Source organism: Nerophis ophidion, linkage group LG09 (assembly GCF_033978795.1).
Source record: "Nerophis ophidion isolate RoL-2023_Sa linkage group LG09, RoL_Noph_v1.0, whole genome shotgun sequence".
In the NCBI taxonomy this organism is placed as follows: Eukaryota; Metazoa; Chordata; class Actinopteri; order Syngnathiformes; family Syngnathidae; genus Nerophis; species Nerophis ophidion.
In genome coordinates this window covers 48,896,320-48,919,983 of record NC_084619.1, presented here as the reverse complement: position 1 = coordinate 48,919,983, position 23,664 = coordinate 48,896,320, and the positions used below count along the sequence as shown (strand labels likewise).

Here is a 23,664-nt window from a genome sequence, read left to right as displayed (position 1 = left end):
CCCCACAGGGCATTGCCATCTTCCTCCTGCAATTGTTTATAACATGAAAAACCTACAGTAAAGACCAGTGGTTTATTCAGTATAGTACCACCAGTGGAATAGTACTCCATTACTAGTCTGCTCTTGTTTGGGTTAAAAAAAGGACTTCAGATTTTAACAGACGCTGTTAGAAGAATGCACAACACACAACCCCATGAGGGACATGGTTGAATACCTCTACAGAATGCTAAAACACAGGGTGTAAACATGGCAGCTCATTTAACTAATTGCCGTGCTAAACTATTTTCTACTGTTCCCTGGACTTCATTTGAATTTTATTATGGAGGGACATTGCATATTAATTCACATTTCTCTACATTGTGCAATGAAATGTAAACACACCGGATTCTAGCCAGAGGCAAATTAAATCTTGAATCTCTAATTATGTAGAGAGACATGATTAAACACAATATGTACCCAAAACACAGTCACAATGCCTACAGCAAGGCAGGCATTGTTAAACATATCATACGTGAATTAATTTAGAACACATTCTTTGGTCGCTCTTTTGTTTTTTTTCTCCCTTCAGAATGAGACCATATTTTAAAGTTGTAATAACCGTAGTGATGAATAAAGGGAGGATGAATTGTAGAAATCAACAGACGGATCGACACAGTATCTGCAGTAAAGCAGTTGCTGTAACAAACAGGAGCGGTGAAGCTCATTGGATCATAGTCAAAAAAGGACTATACCAACAGTGCATGGCCCACTAAGGATGTTGCCAGGAGTGCCAAAGCAACACAGTAAGGGAGCCCAAAGCAGCCCTTAGGTGGTTCCTTAGAAGTATGAGAGTAGTGGTTAAGGCCTCAATTGAAAGGAAAATACAGTGTGGGGTACACAAGTCATTGACAGGAATGGCACACGCAAACGCTTTAAAATACAATTAGGGATGCACCTTTTATTCTGTCCATCACATCGGGACCTTTTAAATCGCAATGGAATGGCATTTACATTCTTAAGAGGCATTAGATTTTTAGGATTCCCGCTGAATACTTGCAAAATAGAGAGGCTTATCATTTGGGACAATGGACACCAACCTTTTCGAGCCCAAGATTCCTAGTGTCAGGCAGGAATCAAGGCAAGTTCTACTCCGCATAACTGTGATTTTGTTTTGTAGAAAAGCTGAAGTGATAAACAAAGCCTTGTCTTATTAGTTGTTGATTGTTGGTGTCACGATGTTGGCTTTGTCTTATGGTGCCTTTTGCGGTTTTACACACTTTAGCTGACTGTTTCTGGTTTAATTTTTCTGTAGTGTGCCTAAGTTTAATTTTGGCCACCTTGCTTTTATGGCTCTTCATCATAGCTTGGCACACGTGACTTGGCATTGATGATGTGACCAACCATAATATATTGGCTTGTTAGCGTCTCGTCGCGAGAAAAGGTTTTTGGTGAGAATTAAAGCTGGTCAATACATTGCAACAGTCAGTCTTAACGTTTTGCCACAGCTCGATAATTTTTTGGGATGCAAACGTCATGCAATGCAGGTTTGCTGGCACCTCAGCGCTGGAGGGTTGTTCTGGTACGGTTAGGGCTGGTGGTGTGTGTGCCTGGACCCCCTGGAGAAGCTGTTAGGCATGTTCAGCTATTCATGCATGCCTGTTGGTCACTCTCCAGGAGAGGAGTGCACTGGAAAGATGATTTCCGATTTCCCGAAGATTTTCGGAATTTACCAATAAAAATCCCCGAGATTTATTGGTCAATTGCAATCTGTGGGTTTCTGACCCCTGATGTAAAACATTGTATGTTGTGTTGAACTTGTTTACATGCACACTAAAAATCTGATCATTATTTGAACTCAGGAGTTACCATTATTCTGGTATTCACTTGATAGCATTGTCTGATATTAAAATCTAATAGCCATTATCTAAACATGAAAAATTGGATAAGCACGCCCAAATTTCTAGGTTCTTTGTTTTTGGATAGTATGGGCAAACTTACATTTCAATCATATCTTTACTCGAAATCAGACACATGATGCTGAATTGTAATAGCTACAACAGCCAGTTCTCTTTGGCTGTACAACTCACCATATTGAGCAACTCGGGACCTTTGACAGAGATGAAGTTAAGCCCTGACTCGTTGGCCACTGCCTGTCAGGAGACATGAAAGTATGACAGGAAAATATTGGTCAAGTCACAGAGGAAAAGACAGGTGTATTACAGAGAATAAAAACATTGGTGTATTTTACCCAACTTTACCTTAATGGTGCTACACATTTCAGACGTACAATGTGATCAGGTTATCATACTGTAGAATAAAATTAATTTACAGACTAAAATGTTTTTCTGTACGCCACACGTGCAAATAGACACACACACCAGGATTGTGCAAAACTCAGAACTTTGACTTTCAATTCAATTAATTTGGAAATTTAATTGAATTGGCTTCACCCCACAGGATGTTGAATTAGAATTAAAGGAAGCGCAATTACATTAATTAGCCAAATAACAAGAATTATTTGTCATGTTTAACAAAGGTTTTGACTTTAATACTAACTAAAAATATTTTACAAACACTTAAATTTAGAAACACAAAGGCACATTTAACCCATTTTTAAGGCAGGTGAACCAGCTTTGTAAGTAGTGTCCTCCCTCACGGCTAATGTAGAGTACCTCTAAATCACAAATCTTTGCCTTGACATGTGTTTAATTGCATTTCTTGACTATATATGCCAAAAATTTAAGAAACAAATGTTAACACAAATAAATATATATCCTTGCTTTTATTGTCGCAAATGAACGGTTTCTTGTGTCATTATCACTGGGGAACCAGAGAAAAAGGAATAGGTAAACAAGCTACACTCCACACAGTACAGAGAAATAATATCCACACACCGCCGGCTTGTAGCCCTTGAATCCTAATCGTATCGTGAGGTGCACAAAGATTCCCACCTCTAGTCAATACTGCCCCTTTAACTACCTGGTATTGGACGGATACCTAAATTAGTAGGTTGCCCAAAACTAATGTAAAGGATAGAAACAAACACAATATTTACATTATAACTGAAGTATAGATAAAACCACGCTACAACAGAATTTATCTAGCTAATGTAGTAAATTAGCAAGATTAAAAATAAAGTTTAAAAAAAATAAAATACAACTGGAAATGACGCAATGTTACTCTATACATCATCAGCCAAATTAAGAATCCTTGTAACCCATTTTGAAATGGTTCTATTATAATTTACTGTGTATGCCAAATAATATATATTGATACATTATTGCAGGAGGCTGCAATACATATTGTGATATAGATTTTAGGTCATAGCGCTGATTCATAGCGTACAAACTTTGACATTTGTGTTCCTCTACTGCATGGTGAACAACCTTAGCAAGTAAAGTTTTCCCACATCCTGGAGGACCAGCCAGCAACACTCCGGATGGAGCACTTAGTCCTAGAGCCTTGAACTGCTCCGGAGAACGTACTGGAGCCTGCATCACAAGGAAACGTGTGTGGTAAGCGATAAAAAGACATTTTCTTTGTTGCAATGCTGAGAAAAATATGGAGCTGACTCCATGAGCGCAACAAACCTGAGAAGGACAAGCAGATCAATGGAAATAGATAGACAAAACTGTAATAAGTTAAATAGTTTTCCTGGGTATAAAAATTCATGGTATAAGGCAAAGAAAAATAAATTCCTAACAGAAGAATTATTTACCAATATTGCCATGGTCAGTTCTTCTCTTATTTCATGTAGGGCTCCCACATCGTCCCAGGTGACATCTGGCACAGTGGCAAAGCCCTCCCGCTTGGCTGAAGGCTGAACACTGGAGAGAGAGGCCTCAAAGTCTGACATGATGATTGAGAGGTTGGTCAACTCTTGCTCTGACAGCATTTCAGTGCTCTTCAGCAAATGAATCAGTTGACACAGGTCCCCCTGCTGGACACAGAGCATAAACGCCACAAAGTGATATTCAACAAAACTATTTTAAAGGCACAGCGATTTAGCCATGAAAGATCAGATTAAACAAGACATGGCTTGCTTTTAATAGCATGCTCTTTATGCAACTAGTTCAGGGACGTAAGAACTGTCCGTCGCATTGTGCACGACCCTGCTTTTTTAATTTGTTAGGACGGAGTGTGGGACATGTGACTTGAACTCAGAGCAACCACAACTCGTCGATTATAGCGCTTGATAACGATCTTCGTAGTGAGCGAACTAATCGGTATTTGTGGAGCTGAGTGATATGGCCTATGAACAAGTTGTACACAAGCAAAGTAATCAGCTTTATGGTTAAAGAGGACTTTTTGGAGACGCAAATCACACTAAGCAAAAGTTTGCAGGGGGAGACATGAGCAAGTGTAAGTACCAAGTAGGGCTGCATCAATTTACTATAAAAAAAGTTTTGATTTTTATTCTATTGCTTTGAATAATCTTTTAATGTATGTAACAAAATCCAATTTTAAAAATCTGGACCGTATGGAGTGCCTGGAACTTTAAATATGTGGACGGTCGTGTGTGGGTGCTGTGATCTGTGTGATGGCAAACAGCAATTTTTTCCCCAAAGTTTTATTCATGCACAAATTTTAGAAGTGCAAACTCAATGTGGACGAAGTACATTTATTTGAAAAAAAGAGTGACAGTTATGGCAAGCAGAAAATAGTTATTTGAACTATTTTCCCTAAAATACCCTTTGAGGTTATCATGTTTTATATACAATTACTCAATTAAACGAACAAACTAATCGCCTAATTACTCGATAACAAAAATAATCTAAAGCTGCAGCCCTAGTTCCAAGACTAGTGCCCATCAGTGATTCAGTGGGATATGGTGCTTTGAAATGTAACAATATATACTGTACTATGAGGTAAAAATGTCGACGGTACGATATATATTGTGTTTATCATCATTTTAACCTCTGGGCTCAGGCTAATTCAGCTAACGTCACTTAAAATAACTTTACGCCGCCAACCGGTGAAGCATTAACATCAACAATTTACGGACCAAACAAGGGTAAATTGCAAAACATGCCGCCAACGAGGCGTTGCTAGCGACTTAAACACGTCTAATGTACGGGACACGCCATGTACTGCGCTCTCTCGTAGTCAATGCGTGTTTCTTTAATTCTTACATTGAACAGAGAGAGCACAGTCTACTAAGTCAAATTCCTTGTGTGTTAAACATAGTTGGCCAATAAAGCTGATTCTGATAAAGAACCGTACAGAGACACTGTTAAAATGTGACAAGGTACTAACATTACCTCAAAACCACTAAGTGAAAAAAAGAAACACATTAAACGCACCTGACAGAATTGTCCAAAAGGCAACGACTATCAAAAACATTCCTGCAGACACCGAGAAATTACAGATGCCAATTTCTAAATTCATGTGTGTAGATATGACCTTGTATACACAGTTGAAGCGAAAAAGAATTTTTAAAAAATGGTCTTGTCCTTTTTATGTGTTTTATAAATCAATGGGGAAAAGATCAGCGATTTTGGCATTCATTTGAGTGTACACAGGACATATAACTTTGATAAAAAAACATTATAAAGTGATATATAACGTACGTAAAGAGAATAGTGGAGGGAATGTAGAATTGAGATGTGCTTGTATGATCCTTACCGGCAGATGTTCGTGTTCTGGATCATCCTGAAGTAACCGATCCACTACTCCTGGATTTATTCTGTTCTGTACAGTTAAAGAAGCTGATGTGCAGTTGTTTTCATTGATTTCTTTGTTCATTTCTTCTGCATCAGTGTCCATTTTTAACAGGTCCTCCGCTTGGCTCTCCTCCTGTCCTTTTACCACCAACAGAACTCTGTTGGCAGCGTTCATGGCAGCTTCACGGCAAAGTGCCATGAGGTCCGCACCCACATAGCCGGGAGTGAGACGGGCCAGCCTGCCATAGTCAAAATCCTCTGGCATCTTCAACTGACGACACAAAGTCTTCAAAATCCTGATGGAACACACACATGCAGACACAGTTGTGGTCAGAGTTTTGCATACACTCATCAATGGTGTGAAATTCATCCAGTTTTGGGTGCTTCAATAATTTATTGTCATCATTCATTTCAGGATGAAATGTTTATACAACATATAATAATAAAATAATTTAATTTTTATGGTGCTTTTTCATTCCAGTGAAACCCATTATTAAATTTACTCCACAGTCACATCGAGGTGGTGGTAAACTACACTTGGAGCCACAGGTGCCCTGATGTAGACTGACGGAAACATGGCTGCCAATTTGCACCAACAGCCGAAATTTTTGAACGTGGATCTCCGTAATGGGCGAGATGCAATTACATCATTACATTGGTGAAAATATTGCCCCCTTGTAGTGGAAAATTAGAACAGTCTTAAGTTATTTCCAAATGCTCCTATCATCCTGAATTTTTCATTGATGGTTTGGGGTGTTGGGTGGGACGCAATTATATTAATACTGTGGCGCCATTATCGCCCGCTTGTGGTGGAAAGCTTTAACATTTATAACTTCCTTACACATTCTTTGATTTTCCTATACCCTGAAAGGGAATAAGTGATAGAAAATGGATGGATGAATGGAGGGACTGGGGTGTTTGGTGGGATGCAACCACATGACAACTGAGCCACCATTATAGCCCCCTTGTGGTGAAAAATTATACCTGTCATTATTCCTTCCACAAGCTCCAATCTTCCTAAAATATTTGATGGTGGGTCGGACTATTGGGTGTGATGCAATTGCATTGTTGCAATGGCGCAAATATTACCCCCTTCTGGTGGAAAAATATAAAACATCCTTCCACATGCTCCGATCCTCCGGAAATACTTGGTGGTGGGTCTGGGCACCTGGAAGGGGGGCCAGGGTCTGTTCAACGCTGCGCACAGCTTTAAATGACCTTGTTTTGATAATTCTTAATTTGCTATCTTTTTTTGTGTTAAAAAACAAATATAAAGAAGTTAGAGAAGATTGGAATTTTTTTTAACAGAGCTTATTTAGAGGAATACCTGATGCGGCCCCAGTCTCACCCAGACTCTGCCTAAAGCAAACCCAAGTAAATTGAGTTTGAGACCCCTGATCTAAAGACTACTTGGTAGTTTATAGGGGAAATGCACTTTTTAAAAATTGTTGCCTTTCATTCACAGTACCTATTAGGGTTGTTCCGATACCAAAATTTTGGTACCAGTACCTGCATCAACACGTATTTCGATACTTTTCAAAATAAAGGGGACCACAAACAAATTTTATTATTGGCTTTATTTTAACATAAAATCTTACGATACATTAAACATATGTTTTTACTGCAATCAAAGAACAATTTTGGCATTAAATAAGATAGTGAACATAGAAGGTAACTTCTGTTTTAGTAGTAAGTAGACAAAAGCTCCTAATTGGCTGCTGACATATGCAGTAACGTATTTCGTAATTTCTGAATGTATTTTTTTGCCAAAATTATGAGGGACAAGTGGTAGAAAATGGATTATTAATCTACTTCTTCATTTACTATTAATATCTGCTTACTCTTCGGGTTTAACATGTTCTATCAACACTTCTTTTAAAATGTAATAAGATATTCTTCGGTTGTTTGGATACTTTACATTAGTTTTGGGCAATCCTACGAATTTTTGGTATCAACCCAATACCAAGTAGTTATAAGATCAAACATTGGTCATAATTAAAGTTCTCCTGTGTCCTAGGACGTATTTCCTGAGTTTATAAACAATAAAAAATGACAAAAGATTATGAGATAATAAAAAATATCAATGTAATTATTATAGTATCGACTATGTATGGCTCTTGTACTTGGTATCGTTACAGTCGATGTCTGTGTAGCTCCACCCAATCTTGAGTTGAAAGGGATGGTATGTGGCTATGTCGTCATGCCACATCACTTACTATGCTGCAACAATATTTTTTGCGTACCAGCTTTGTAACAGATTTCTAGCTGCAGTCCACAAAATAGAATGTATCTTAAACGTCATTTTTGACCAACCTGAGACGCGCTGGTTCATCTGGGATACCAAGGCATATCTCTTTGTCAAAGCGTCCAGCTCGACGCAGGGCGGGGTCAAGGGAGTCTGGCCTGTTGGTAGCACCAATGACCAGGACTTGAGTTTTGAATGCCAGACTGTTCATGTCTGTTGGTAGGTGAGAAACAGAAAATATAACTGTGGAAAAGTCATTTAAAGTGAAAACTGAGATTACATCTTAAGTACAGCTAGGACTGAAAGAAGGGGAACTGCACTTTTTAAAAATTTTGCCTTCCAAAAAAAATTTTTTAAAGATATATTTTTTCTGTTATTTGAAAAGATTAATACAGTGGTACCTCAACTTACAAGAAACTTGAGATGTATGTGCCTTTTTGTTATGCTTTAAATAGCGAGCATAGTTTAAGTTACGAACCACTCAGCCGCTAGGTGGCATAGCTCAACAACACAGTGAATTCCGTAAGAGCCGACCCAAAACATCCCTTGTAACTTGCTAGCATTGACTTATGGCTAGTGACTGAAAAAGCTTTGTTTTCTAACCATTCCATTCCAACCTTTAGCAGCAATCCAGCTTCCCGCGTTTCGGCATAATGTGCACATTAGTAACCCTCTTCTACCACAAAACCGGCTGCGGGACGTAACATAAGTAGGAATATCTTCTATTTCATCACAATTACTCACTGCCATCACAGCCTTTCCTCTTTGGTAACTTGACTTATGTACATGTTGGATCTAATGATATGGAAGACGGCAAACAGTATAAACTAAAAGGATTTCAAAGTCCTCTTCCTTTTGTTGGTTAAGGCTTTACAAAAATATTACTGTATTATTAAAAACAGGTTCACAGGAGTGCTGGCCGTAGGTCCTACTTACCCTATTACATCAAGTTAAAGTTAACTTAAGTTGAAGAACCAATGATTGTCACACACACGAGGTGTGGTGAAGTTTGTCCTCTGCATTTGACCCATACCCTTGCAGTGGGCAGCAGCAGTGGCCGCGCCCGGGAATCATTTTGGTGATTTAACCCCCAATTCCAACCCTTGATGCTGAGTGCCAAGCAGGGAGGTAATGAGTCCCATTTTTATAGTCTTTGGTTTGAGTCGGCCAGGGTTTGAACTCACAACCTACCGATTTCAGGGCGGACACTCTAACCACGAGGCCACTGAGTAAAAAAAGTAAATAAAAGTACTGTACTGTCGTAGTTTGTATTGCTAATGTTTTGTTTTTCATACAATATTTCTTACCTAAAAGTTTGCTTTTATTTTTGAAAAACATGTTAAATGTTACAATTGTGTTTAAATTATAGATTAAATTGATTTCAATTAATTTCATTAGGCGGGGCTGCTTTAAGATATTCTGTGTTACAATCTTGGCCATGGAATGCAATTTGCTCTCAGGTTGAGGTATCACTGTGCTGTATATTTTAAACTACAACCTGCAACCTTAGTCCTTAAGGCTTAGTATCTTAAGGTTTGGTTTAAACCTAACCCAGTACAGTTTCTGTGTTTTGATTGTTCTAGGAGTAAATGTGAGTGAGAATTGTCTCATTGCGAGTGTAATAGACTGTCAACCAGTACCCTGTGTAGCCCGCCAAAGATTTATTTTTTGTTTCTTTTAAATCGTTCTGTTTTGTTTAAGAAATCCAAAATAAAATCACAAAATCATTCAATGATCTTGAAAACAGTCAAGTAAAAAGTAACAGTATTGGCAATACAGGCCCTGTATTTACTTGGTATCGGCTTGATACCAAACTATGCAGCGTCGCCTAACACTATTTGTATTTTGCCCTGCAATAGCGGTCATAAATAATGTATTCAATCTAGGCTTGTGTAGATAATCAAACAGGGTGCAAGAGGTTTCACTCTGTGCATTATTTTCAGCACCTGAGCACGGCCATTCAATAGTAGAAATAAATCAATGGAGGGAACCCTCTTGTAATTAGTCGACAATCTTTGTCCCACTTAGTGGAAGCTGAACTGCTAACTTTCTTTAGTCAAAATTGCAAAGCCAAAATGTCCCGTTGTCATAATATTTTGGCTTCAAACTGACTGAGCATGATTAGCCTATCAACACGGATGAATGAGCTGGCATGGCAAATTTCTTGTAAAATGATGGCAAAAATCCCCATCCAAACACTGGGGTATAAACTGCACTTCAAGATGTTTAATATTTATTGAAGTGCAATTTTTTGCCAACAGAGATCGAGAGTCCATTTTTTGTTGGTTTGTTTATTTTAGCATGATGAAAATTTCCTGACTTTCCAATTGCAACAGTAAAAATACTAATGAATAAAGATGTTTTGCGTTTGAAAGGGATAGTAGCATTATAACATTAGTGCTTTATTTGGTCTTAAAATAATGTTGTCCATCTGCAATAATTTGTGAAACAATAAATCGCACAGTAAAATGTGTTATTGGCCCAGGTCTAATTGATAAAGAATTGTCTGAGAAAATGATTGCATCTTACCATCCATGCAGGTGAGGAGCTGGGCGACAATCCTTCTTTCCATGTCTTTGGAGGCCATTTCTCTTTTTGGCGTGATGGAATCTATCTCATCAATAAATAGGATACATGGAGCTGAACTCTGCAATGAGATATAAGAGTTAAACATGTTAAAAAATGGCTGACACAATTTGACATATATTACATTTACCAAAAGTACTACCGACCACAGCAAAGTCAAACAACTCTCTGAGCATCTGTTCAGACTCTCCAGAAACTCCAGACACCAATTCTGGAGCAGACACCTTCAGCAAGGGCAGTTCCAGCTCCTGAATTTGAAATAAACACAAATAATAACCCAAGTAAAGCATTTTTCTATATTGTTTTGTAAAAAACAAATATGCACTTACAATAGCTATTTTAGGTACCACGTAAATTGGCAAAAAAACTATTCAATACCAGCACGTCATTAATTAGCTAGTACAAACAAAGACTAATGCCACAAACGTGTGTGTGTGTGTGTGTGTGTGTGTGTGTGTATGTATATATATATATATACACACACACACACACACATACACATATATATACACATACATGTACAGGTGCCGGTCATATTATTGGAATATCATGAAAAAGTTGATTTATTTCATTAATTCCATTTTGCAAGTCAAACTTGTAGAATGTATACATTCATTCCAAACAGACTGATACATTTCAAGTTTTTTTTGCCAAAAAGGAGATGATTATAGCTGACAACCAATGAAAACCCTAAATTCAACATCTCAGAAAATTAGAATATGGTGAAAAGGTCAGATATTGAAGACACCTGGTGCCACACTCTAATTAGCTAACTAACTCAAAACACCTGGAAAAGCCTCTAAATGGTCTGTAGTTTTGATTCTGTATGACACACAATCATGGGGAAGACTGCTGACTTGACAACTGTCCAAAAGATGACCATTGATACTTTAAAGAAGGAGGGCAAGACACAAAAGGTCATTGCCAAAGAGGTTGGATGTTCCCAGAGCTCTGTGTCCAAACACATTAATAGAGAGGCGAAGGGAAGACAAAGATGTGGTAGAAAAAAGTGTACAAGCAAGAGGGATAACCACGCCCTGGAGAGAATTGTCATACAAAACCGATTAAAAAATGTGGGGGAGATCCACAAAGAGTGGACTGCAGCTGGAGTCAGTACTTCAAGAACCACCACGCACCGACGTATGCAAGATATGGGCTTCAGCTGTCGCATTCCTTGTATAAAGCCACTCTTGAATAAAAGACGAGGTCAAAAGTGTCTCGTCTGGGCTCAAGACAAAAAGGACTGGACTGCTGCTGAGTGGTCCAAAGTTATGTTTTCAGATGAAAGTACATTTTGTATCTCCTTTGGAAATCAAGGTCCCAGAGTCTGGAGGAAGACAGGAGAGGCACAGAATCCACGTTGCCTGAAGTCCAGTGTCAAATTTCCACAATCAGTAATGGTCTGGGGTGCCATGTCATCTGCTGGTGTTGGTCCACTGTATTTCCTGAGGTCTAGGGTCAATGCAGCAGTCTACCAGGAAGTTTTAGAACACTTTATGCTGCCTGCCGCGGACCAATTTTATGGAGGTGAAGATTTAATTTTCCAACATGACTTGGCACCTGCACAGAGTGCCAAATCTACCAGTATCCCTGTTCTTGATCGGCCTGCAAACTCACCTGACCTTAACCCCATAGAAAACCTATGGGGTATTGTGAAGCGGAAGATGCGAGATGCCAGACCAAACAATACTGAAGAGCTGAAGGCCACTATTAAAGCAACCTGGGCTCTAATAACACCTGAGGAGTGCAACAGACTGGTCGAATCCATGCCACACCGTATTGCTGCAGCAATTCAGGCAAAAGGAGCTGCAACTAAGTATTGATTGCCGTACATGCTGAAACTTTCCATGTTCATACTTTTCAGTTGGCCCACATTTCCCAAAAATATTTTTTGGTACTAGTCGTAACTAATATTCTAATTTTCTGAGATACTGAATTTGGGATGTTCAGTAATTGTCAGTACTAATCATCAAAATTTAAAGAAATAAACATTTCAAATATATCACTATGTGTGTAATGAATTGATATAATATGTAAATTTCACGTTCTGAATATAATTACTGAAATAAACTTTTTCATGATATTCTAATATGAACAGCACCTGTATATATACATATACATATGTATATGTGTATACATATATATGTGTACATATATATATGTGTATATATGTGTACACACATTATATATATATATATATATATATATATATATATATATATATATATATATATATATATATATATATATATATATATGTGTACATATGTATATATATGTATACATACAGTATGTGTGTATAGATGTATATGTGTATATATATAGAACAGGCCAAAAGTTTGGAAACACCGCATTCAATGATTTTTCTTTATTTTCATGACTATTTACATTGTAGATTGTCACTGAAGGCTTCAAGACTATGAATGACATGAAGAGTTATGTACTTAAAAAAAGGTTAAAAAACTGAAATTTTTTTTTATATTCTAGTTTCTTCAAAATAGCCACCCTTTGCTCTGATTACGGCTTTGCACATTCTTGGCCTTCTCTTGATGAGCTTCAAGAGGTACTCACCTGAAATGGTTTTCAGGTCACAGGTGTGCTTGAAGCTCCTCGAGAGATATTGGCACTCTCTTGATGAGCTTCAAGAAGTAGTCACCTGAAATGGTTTTCACGTCACAGGTGTGCGTGAAGCTCCTCGAGAGAATGCTTAAAACACGCCTCGCCAAACGTGCCGATTAGTATTAGTTTAAGATCTGGCTACAGATTATCAATTAGGGTTAGGTCTGGACTTTGACAGGGCCATTCTAACAAAAATATTTTTTGTTTTAAAACCATTCCATTGAAGCCCTGGCTTTATATGTCTGGTCGTTGTACTGCTGCTCAGTGACCCAGTCTCAAGTCTTAGGCAGACTGCAACAGGTTTTCTTCCAAATATACCCTGTATTTGGCTGCATTCATTTCCCATCAACCCAGACCATCTTCTCAGTCCCTGCTGAAAAAGAAACACCCCGACAGCATGAAGCTGCCACCACCATGTTTGATAGTTGGGTTGGTTTGCTCAGAGTGATGTGCAGTGTTAGTTCTCCGCCACACATAGCGTTGTGATTTTTGTACAATTTTGCTCTGGTCTGAAAAAAAAATCTTTCACATGTTTGCCGTGTCCTGTACATGGCTTCTGGCAAACTGCAAACGGGACTTCTTATGGTTTTCATTTAACAATGGGTTTCTTCCTGCCACTTCCCATAAAGACCACATTGTGCAGTGCATGACTAATAGTTGTCCTGTGGACAGATTACCCTACCTGAGTTGTGGATCTCTGTAGTTGGTCCAGAATCACAAAGGGCCTTTTTGCTGTATCTCTGATCAGTGCTTTATTTGTTTGGCCAGTGAGTTGAGGTGGACAGCCTTGTCTTGGTAGGTTTACAGTTGTGCCATACTCTTTCTATTTCCAGATGATGATATGAACAGTCCTCCATGAGATGTTCAAAACGCGGGAAATCTTTATACAGCGTAAGCCTGTTTTAAAATTTTCCACAACTTTATCCCTGACCTGTCTGGTGTGTGCCTTAGATATTGTGATGCTGTTTGCGCCCCAATATTATTTTAAGCAATGTCTGAGGCCGTCACAGAGCAACTGTTTTTGTATTGAGATTAAATTACACACAAGTGGACAGTATTTAGTCATTATCAATCATCAGGCAACTTTTGAAGCAATTGGTTGTACTCAAGAGGAAATGGGGCAGAATACTTTTGCAAACCACACTTTTCAGTCTGTAAAAAACGTTTTGAATCATGTTTACTTTTCTCTTAACTTCACAATTGTATAACACTTTGTGTATGTCATTCACATACAGTTCCAAAAATATATATTATGTTTGTGGTTGTGATGTGATAGAATATGGAAAAGATCAAAAGTTATGAAAACTTTTACGTGTCTACATAGAAATTCATGTCAGAAACATTAAACCAACTTTCATTTGTATCTAAAATAATATTGAGATAGAACCATCTGTTTACTTATGGAAATCTGTTTTCATTCCAAATCTCCACTCACCCCTGCCACAGCTTGTGCCAGTAGGGTCTTTCCACAGCCAGGAGGTCCATGAAGGAGAAAGCCCCGAGGAGGAACCATTCCCAGATGCTGGTATATCTCTGGGTGCCGCATGTGGATGAGCAGTTTGCACAGTTCCTGTTAGTTTAAAATGTCAACAAAATGTGATATAAATTTTTTTTTGATAAGTTATCAAATCACAATTGCACATTCATTTGGTCTTGCACAGAAAAGTTTAGACAGGGTGTTCACTGCAAGTTTAAAATACATTTCCAACAGTAAAAGGTGCTTAAATAAAGAACACATTTGTGTGCACACTTACTGTATGTAGAAAGCTTATGGGTACATTTAATTTTAAATGTTATCATATATCCAATTAATTGAGCACAATAATATAGTACTGTAACAGGGTTGGTACAAAAATTATCTAAAAATATCTATCTATCGCTCTCTATATATCTATATATCTATATATATATATACACACACACACACACACACAGTGGGGCAAAAAAGTATTTAGTCAGCCACCGATTGTGCAAGTTCTCCCACTTAAAATGATGACAGAGGTCTGTAATTTTCATGATAGGTACACTTCAACTGTAATTTTCATCATAGGTACACTTCAACTGTAAAAGACAGAATGTGAAAAAAAATCCAGGAATTTACATTGTAGGAATTATAAAGAATTTATTTGTAAATTATTGTGGAAAATAAGTATTTGGTCAACCATTCAAAACTCTCACTGATGGAAGGAGGTTTTGGCTCAAAATCTCACGATACACGGCCCCATTCATTCTCTCCTTAACATGGTCAATCTTCCTGTCCCCTTAGCAGAAAAACAGTCCCAAAGCATGATGTTTACACCCCCATGCTTCACAGTAGGTATGGTGTTCTTGGGATGCAACTCCGTATTCTTCTTCCTCCAAACACGACGAGTTGAGTTTATACCAAAAAGTTATATTTTGGTTTCATCTGACCACATGACATTCTCCCAATCCTCTGCTGTATCATCCATGTATCCATTTTGGTATAAACTCAACTCGTCGTGTTTGGAGGAAGAAGAATACTGAGTTGCATCCCAAGAACACCACACCTACTGTGAAGCATGGGGGTGGAAACATCATGCTTTGGGGCTGTTTTTCTGCTAAGGGGACAGGACGATTGATCCGTGATAAGGAAAGAATGAATGGGGCCATGAATCGTGAGATTTTGAGCCAAAACCTCCTTCCATCAGTGAGAGCTTTGAATGGTTGACCAAATACTTATTTTCCACCATAATTTACAAATAAATTATTTAAAATTCCTACAATGTGAATTCCTGGATTTTTTTTTACATTCTGTCTCTCACAGTTGAAGTGTACCTATGATGAAAATTACAGACCTCTGTCATCATTTTAAGTGGGAGAAATTGCACAATCGGTGGCTGACTAAATACTTTAGTGCCCCACTGTACCTGTACAAAAGCTTTTGTAAACATTTACAAAATTTAAGAAACTGAAACAATACAAAAATAATGCTATTGTAAATGTATAATACTAACACAGACACTTGTAAACATGTTGGCATTACATTAATGCTAACATGTTTAGTTGATAACATTATGTTGACATGTACAAATATGCATTAAAACACTCCTACAGACATCACACACGGGACGGTTTAGTGAATATGAACTGTTTGTTATACTGTTCAACTTGTGAACGTGAGTGATGAAGGAAGAATCCTATCAAGCAGAAACGCTATGAAAGAATACTTCTGGTTCAAGGAACAAGATTGAAGTACATTTTTTAACCCACAACACTTGCTTTGAGCGAACTCATCCAAAGAGGGCGGCATAGCACAAACAATAACACACCTTTTTACTGTCTCTGTCAGAGTTGTCTGAAAACCATTTGTCGAATACAAAATCATGGTGGTTAGTGAAGAAAATTCCATTAATTAGTTACATAAGCCACAGGGTTCAAACTGTGGAAAAAAGTAGCAGCTTATAGTCTGGAAAATACAATGTAAAGATGCTGCCACCGACCAAATTATTTTAAACCAATGTGACGCCAGGGTCAAAAGGTTTGGGCACTCCTGCCTTATAGCAACAAAACCAGACAATTTTGATAGGAACCAAAAATGTGATGCGTCCAGTAAAATGACATCATTATTATCATTATTATTATCATGGGAAAGGTGAAAATGTCACAAACCGTTAATGTGCCTTCATTACCACCAACGTCTTCAAACTTTACAGTGGGATACTGCAGCTTCGTTGTGTTGGATTTTGCTAAGAGAAAAGACATAATTCATGAAACATTCATATTATTACACTTGGAAACCCATCCATCGATCCATTTTCTACCGCTTGCCCCTTTTGGGATCAAGGGGGGCGCTGGAGCATATCTCAGCTGGATTTGGGCTGAAGGTGGGGTACACCCTGGACAAGTCACCACCTCATTGCAGGGCCAACACATGTCGACGAACAACATTCATACTCACATTCACACACTAGGTCCAATTTAGTGTTGCCAATCAACCTATCCCCAGGTGCATGTCTTTGGAAGTAGGAAGAAGCCGGAGTACCCGGAGGGAACCCACGCAGTCATGGGGAGAACATGCAAACTCCACACAGAAAGATCTAGAGCCCGGGATTGAACTCAAGACCACTCGGGACCTTCGTATTGTGAGGCACATGCACTAACCCCTGTTCCACTGTGTTGCTCTACACTTGGAAACAATAATGTTAATTGATGGGATTTACAATGACATCCCAATATACATTCAGTCCACAGACACACGTGGCAGCCAATTTGTGCCAACGCCCTCTCAGCCCACCACCTAACATTCAGTCACATTGATACACCAGGAAAGGTGGGTGAAGCTTTCTTCTTTTTTTATTAGGAGGTAGGGCATGGCAGAGGTCTTTGCTTTCCTAGTTTAGTTCTGGCTTCTACTAAACAATGACGCCACACTGCTTTTGTCTTATCCTCCTCTCTTTGTCCGTTTACATGTTACATAGGGAAGGCGTCACTTTAACAAGGGAAGAGGTTTCCTGCTCTGGCTTCTTTCTCCTTTGTTGACCTCTCCTGCCAGCCAAAGGCAGGGCTGTACTGTTTTTGTCCAATGTTGGGTATTGTGGAGGTGCATGAAATCTTTGCCTTCACGTAAAATGTGTTTCAAGGGCGAATGAACACTTTGTGTGTACAATCTGTGACTGCAGTACCGAACTAAAAGTTCCGTATTGAAAAATATGTGAATGTTGTCTGTGTATCTGTGTTGGCCCTGCGATGAGGTGGTGACTTGTCCAGGGTGTACACCGCCTTCCGCCCGAATGCAGCTGTGATAGGCTTAAGCACCCAACGCAACCCCGAGCAGGACAAGCGGTAGAAAATGCCATCCATCCATCCATTTCCTACCGCTTGTCCCTTTTGGGGTCGCTGGAGCATATCTCAGCTGCATTCGGGCAGTAGGCGGGGTACACCCTGGACAAGTCGCCACCTCATCGCAGGGTCAACACAGATAGACAGACATCACACTCACATTCACACACTAGGGACCATTTAGTGTTGTCAATCAACCTATCCCCAGGTGCATGTTTTTGGCATGTAGAAAAATGGATGGATGGAATACAAATAAATGGTTAACTCATAAGTAGGAAAGAAAATGAATGGTGAACTATACTTTTGGACACAGAAAATACATAACCCCCAATCTGCTTAGCAAAATTGCAACCATCTGTTTTACTAACGTGCGTTAAAGATAGGAGTACCTTTCTTCTCTCTTTTTGTTTGTTCTTGGTCAGGCTCTTTAGCGGACTTCTTTTTCCTTTTGACTGCCCTTTTGTAAGATCCCCCAGACTCCAACATGGAATCATCTTTCTGTAGATGAGATAACAGCAAAGTTCTATAAAGGTCTATCACATTGTATTTTACTAATACCGTTAATTAATATTCCCAAGCAGATAAGCGTGCAGTACTTACATTTACTGCCTTAATTTGCTGATCTTCACCAAGGTCCACGAAGATGTCGGCCTTTGCAGGACGTTGGCCTTTATCGATGAACCAACCTCCTGCACATGTTTGACTTGTAGCAGACGGCTCTTTAATAGAGGAGTAGGTGCTCACGTCAGAGGATCCTTTTCGGTACAGAGAAGTAAGAGAGCTGTTCATGTGACTGCTGCTCTGTAGGTGGAAATAAACATTGGGTTGTTTAAATATATAGCTTTTAGAAGCTTACATAGAGGCCTACCTTAGTTAGTGTGCAGCATATTACCACCACAACCAACGATACTTCTATCGTACATATATTAAAACTTTACAACCTTATTCTCTGTCACGGAAAAAATGTATATCTTTGGTCTGAGAACTATTCTATAGGTCCCTTACCTTCATACTTAATACAGCTACATCCTTAGCTCCTGTAAGCTAATTTAAATGTTGTACTACTGAATCTGTCATTGTTCCTCTTGCAATGGCTTTAATGAACTTTGCTGTGAAGTTAATGCTAGCTGTTTACCATGCAAGCTATTAGTACAATTTTTTTGTGCCGACCAGCCACGGATATATTTACATTTATGGTGATTTAAGCCCCCATTCCAACCCTTGATGCTGAGTGCCAAGCAGGGAGGTAACGGGTCCCATTTTTTTATAGTCTTTGGTATGACTTGGCCGGGGTTTGAACTTCCAACCTACCGATCTCAGGGCGGACACTCTAACCACTAGGCCACTGAGTAGGTGTAATGTTTCGAGTGGGCAAAAATAATAAATAAACGTATTAAATAAAACCTCCGTCTCTTTTTTAATTAATACTTAGGCCTATTACGTTACTGTATTTTATGTTGGTCGTTATGGTGGTACTTGGAGAGCCAAATTAATTATGAGATAGTACCTGGTGAAACAAGTTTGACAATCAATGATGTCGATGATATACAATACAAATTATCTAAATGTTGACAATATAACATTTAATACTATTTTCATATTGTGATAATGCATGTTGATTATATATTCGTTCTGCTGACAGCAAAAAGCCATTGGCCACATCCGCAATGCAAAGCATTGTCCTCACTGTCAGTGACAAAAATAGCTAAACATGCTACACTACACAGGATAGAATAAGCAATACTGTATCGTCAGTAAAGATTCCAAACATACTATCAGTGTAATCTGATCGAAATTTTAACCGTCACAAAATATTTTTTTTGTAATTTTTGTCGTGGTTTACAAACGCAGGAAATGACTATGGACACATGAGGACGTCAAGGTCAAAAATCAAACTATTTCATTCAAAGCCAATAGTAGTTTTTGCTTATTTTTCATTGTTTGGAATATTGACTTTAATCTGCCCAAAATATTATACGTAATTAAAGGATATATGAAAATATTTGAATATTTAATTGATATTGTTAGACCGTAATCCTGTGTTTTTGTCTCATTATAATTGTGATCGAAAATGTGTATAATTAAATTATCTGAAAAAAATTTGTATCAGTATCAGCATTGGTATGACCAATACTGCCCCTGTAATTACTTGGTATTGGATAGATATCCAAAATGTGTTGTATCACCCAAAACTAATGTAGAGTATTAAAAGAACAGAAGAATAAATGGGTTGTACTTGTATAAGTACCAATAATATTTTAACGTAAATGTAGATAGAACCATCTTACAACAAAAAGTAACCAGATATTAACAGTGGATAAACCAATAGTTTAAAAATAGTTTAGAAAAATTAATACAACCAGAAATTACGAAATATGTCGCCTGCCAAATTTAGGAACTTTTGTGACCTATTCTGAAATGGTTTTATCATCATTTATGTACCAAACAATATATTGTAATATACATCTTTATCGCAGGATGCTGCAGTATATAATTGCAATACAGAGTTAAATTGTTTAGCTGCTTGGATTGAAAAGGGACACACATCTCTAGTAACAGCTAAGTTATCATCACACAACAAGGAACTTCCATTCTAAGTGGGTAATACTAGGCGCTAACAACAATCACAAAACTTTAACTTACCGTATTTATAAATAAATACGGTAAGCCACTAAGTCAATAATTTAAATGTTCTTTTGTTAAAGGGAAACTGCACTTATTTTGGAATTTGTTTGCCAATTGTTCACAATCATTATGACGGACAAAAACACACATTTTATTTTTAGGATTTTAAAGATCTCCTCTCTGAGCTGCTACCTTACCGTGGTAGAGGAGTTTGCGTGTCCCAATGATCCTAGGAGCTATGTTGTCTGGGGGCTTTCATGCCCCCTGGTAGGGTATCCCAAGACAAACAGGTCCTAGGTGAGTGATCAGACAAAGAGCAGCTCAAAGACTTCTATGGAATTACAACAAAATGAACTCAGATTTCCCTCGCCCGGACGCGGGTCACCGGGGCCCCGCTCTGGAGCCAGGCCCGGAGTTGGGGCACGATGGCGAGCGCCTGGTGGCCGGGCCTGTCCCCATGGGGCCCGGCCGGGCACAGCCCGAAGAGGCAACGTGGGTCATCCCACCAATGGGCTCACCACTCATAGGAGGGGCCATAGAGGTCGGGTGCATTGTGAGCTGGGCGGCAGCCGAAGGCAGGGCACTTGGCGGTCCGATCCTCGGCTACAGAAGCTAGCTCTTGGGACGTGGAACGTCACCTCACTGGGGGGAAGGAGCCTGAGCTAGTCCGCGAGGTAGAGAAGTTCCGGCTGGATATAGTCGGACTCACCTCGACGCACAGCAAGGGCTCTGGAACCAGTTCTCTCGAGAGGGACTGGACCCTCTTCCACTCTGGCGTTGCCGGCAGTGAGAGGCGACGGGCTGGGGTGGCAATTCTCATTGCCCCCTGGCTCAAAGCCTGCACGTTCGAGTTCAACCCAGTGGACGAGAGGGTAGCTTCCCTTCGCCTTCGGGTGGGGGGACGGGTCCTGACTGTTGTTTGTGCTTACGCACCAAACAGCAGTTCAGAATACCCACCCTTTTTGGGCACACTCGAGGGAGTACTGGAAAGTGCTCCCCCAGGTGATTACCTTGTCCTACTGGGGGACTTCAACGCTCATGTTGGCAACGACAGTGAAACCTGGAGAGGCGTGATTGGGAAGAATGGTCGCCCGGATCTAAACCCGAGTGGTGTTTTGTTATTGGACTTTTGTGCTCGTCACGGATTGTCCATAACAAACACCATGTTCAAACATAAGGGTGTCCATATGTGCACTTGGCACCAGGACACCCTAGGCCGCAGTTCCATGATCGACTTTGTAGTTGTGTCATCGGATTTGCGGCCTTATGTTTTGGACACTCGGGTGAAGAGAGGGGCGGAGCTTTCTACCGATCACCACCTGGTGGTGAGTTGGCTGCGATGGTGGGGGAGGATGCCGGACAGACCTGGCAGGCCCAAACGCATTGTGAGGGTCTGCTGGCAACGTCTGGCAGAGGCTCCTGTCAGAGAGAGTTTCAATTCACACCTCCGGGAGAACTTTGAACATGTCACGAGGGAGGTGCGGGACATTGAGTCCGAGTGGACCATGTTCCGAACCTCTATTGTCGAGGCGGCTGATTGGAGCTGTGGCCGCAAGGTTGTTGGTGCCTGTCGTGGCGGTAATCCCAGAACCCGTTGGTGGACACCAGCAGTGAGGGATGTCGTCAAGCTGAAGAAGGAGTCCTATCGGGTTCTTTTGGCTCATGGGACTCCGGAGGCAGTGGACGGGTACCGACGGGCCAAGCGGTGTGCAGCTTTAGCGGTCGCGGAGGCAAAAACTCGGACATGGGAAGAGTTCGGGGAAGCCATGGAAAACGACTTCCGGACGGCTTCGAAGCGATTCTGGACCACCATACGCCGCCTCAGGAAGGGGAAGCAGTGCACTATCAACACCGTGTATGGTGCGAATGGTGTTCTGCTGACTTCGACTGTGGATGTTGTGGATCGGTGGAGGGAATACTTCGAAGACCTCCTCAATCCCACCAACACGTCTTCCTTTGAGGAAGCGGTGCCTGGGGAAGCTGCAGTGGACTCTCCTATTTCTGGGGCTGAGGTAGTTAAAAAGCTCCTCGGCGGCAAGGCCCCGGGGGTGGATGAGATCCGCCCGGAGTTCCTTAAGGCTCTGGATGCTGTGGGGCTGTCTTGGTTGACAAGACTCTGCAGCATCGCGTGGACATCGGGGGCGGTACCTCTGGATTGGCAGACCGGGGTGGTGGTCCCTCTCTTTAAGAAGGGGGACCGGAGGGTGTGTTCCAACTATCGTGGGATCACACTCCTCAGCCTTCCCGGTAAGGTTTATTCAGGTGTACTGGAGAGGAGGCTTCGCCGGATAGTCGAACCTCGGATTCAGGAGGAACAGTGTGGTTTCCGTCCTGGTCGTGGAACTGTGGACCAGCTCTATACTCTCGGCAGGGTTCTTGAGGGTGCATGGGAGTTTGCCCAACCAGTCTACATGTGCTTTGTGGACTTGGAGAAGGCATTCGACCGTGTCCCTCGGGGAGTCCTGTGGTGAGTGCTCAGAGAGTATGGGGTACCGGACTGTCTTATTGTGGCAGTCCGCTCCCTGTACGATCAGTGTCAGAGCTTGGTCCGCATTGCTGGCAGTAAGTCGGACACATTTCCAGTGAGGGTTGGACTCCGCCAAGGCTGTCCTTTGTCACCGATTCTGTTCATAACTTTTATGGACAGAATTTCTAGGCGCAGCCAAGGCGTTGAGGGGATCCGGTTTGGTGGCCACGGGATTAGGTCTCTGCTTTTTGCAGATGATGTAGTCCTGATGGCTTCATCTGACCGGGATCTTCAGCTCTCACTGGATCGGTTCGCAGCCGAGTGTGAAGCGACCGGAATGAGAATCAGCACCTCCAAGTCCGAGTCCATGGTTCTCGCCCGGAAAAGGGTGGAGTGCCATTTCCGGGTTGGGGAGGAGACCCTGCCCCAAGTGGAGGAGTTCAAGTACCTAGGAGTCTTGTTCACGAGTGGGGGAAGAGTGGATCGTGAGATCGACAGGCGGATCGGTGCGGCGTCTTCAGTAATGCGGACGTTGTATCGATCCGTTGTGGTGAAGAAGGAGCTGAGCCGGAAGGCAAAGCTCTCAATTTACCGGTCGATCTACGTTCCCATCCTCACCTATGGTCATGAGCTTTGGGTCATGACCGAAAGGATAAGATCACGGGTACAAGCGGCCGAAA

The 23,664-nt window shown here is 40.5% G+C and overlaps 1 protein-coding gene across 3 annotated transcripts in view; it reads right to left on the bottom strand.

Annotated features, from left to right (window-relative positions):
* Positions 1–23,664, bottom strand: part of nvl (nuclear VCP like) — a 54,082-nt gene that overhangs the window by 14,429 nt on the left and 15,989 nt on the right. For 2 of the 3 annotated variants that reach the window (XM_061911116.1, XM_061911115.1), the window contains exons 7-17: positions 18,493–18,693; positions 18,282–18,390; positions 16,723–16,799; positions 14,528–14,662; positions 10,620–10,721; positions 10,417–10,534; positions 7,956–8,100; positions 5,605–5,938; positions 3,698–3,919; positions 3,366–3,470; positions 2,067–2,129 (exon numbers count right to left, since the gene is read on the bottom strand). In XM_061911116.1, the coding sequence (XP_061767100.1) occupies positions 2,067–2,129; positions 3,366–3,470; positions 3,698–3,919; positions 5,605–5,938; positions 7,956–8,100; positions 10,417–10,534; positions 10,620–10,721; positions 14,528–14,662; positions 16,723–16,799; positions 18,282–18,390; positions 18,493–18,693 (1,611 nt within the window). The remainder of the gene's footprint in view (positions 1–2,066; positions 2,130–3,365; positions 3,471–3,697; positions 3,920–5,604; positions 5,939–7,955; positions 8,101–10,416; positions 10,535–10,619; positions 10,722–14,527; positions 14,663–16,722; positions 16,800–18,281; positions 18,391–18,492; positions 18,694–23,664) is intronic. The other variant, XM_061911117.1, reaches the window with a different exon arrangement.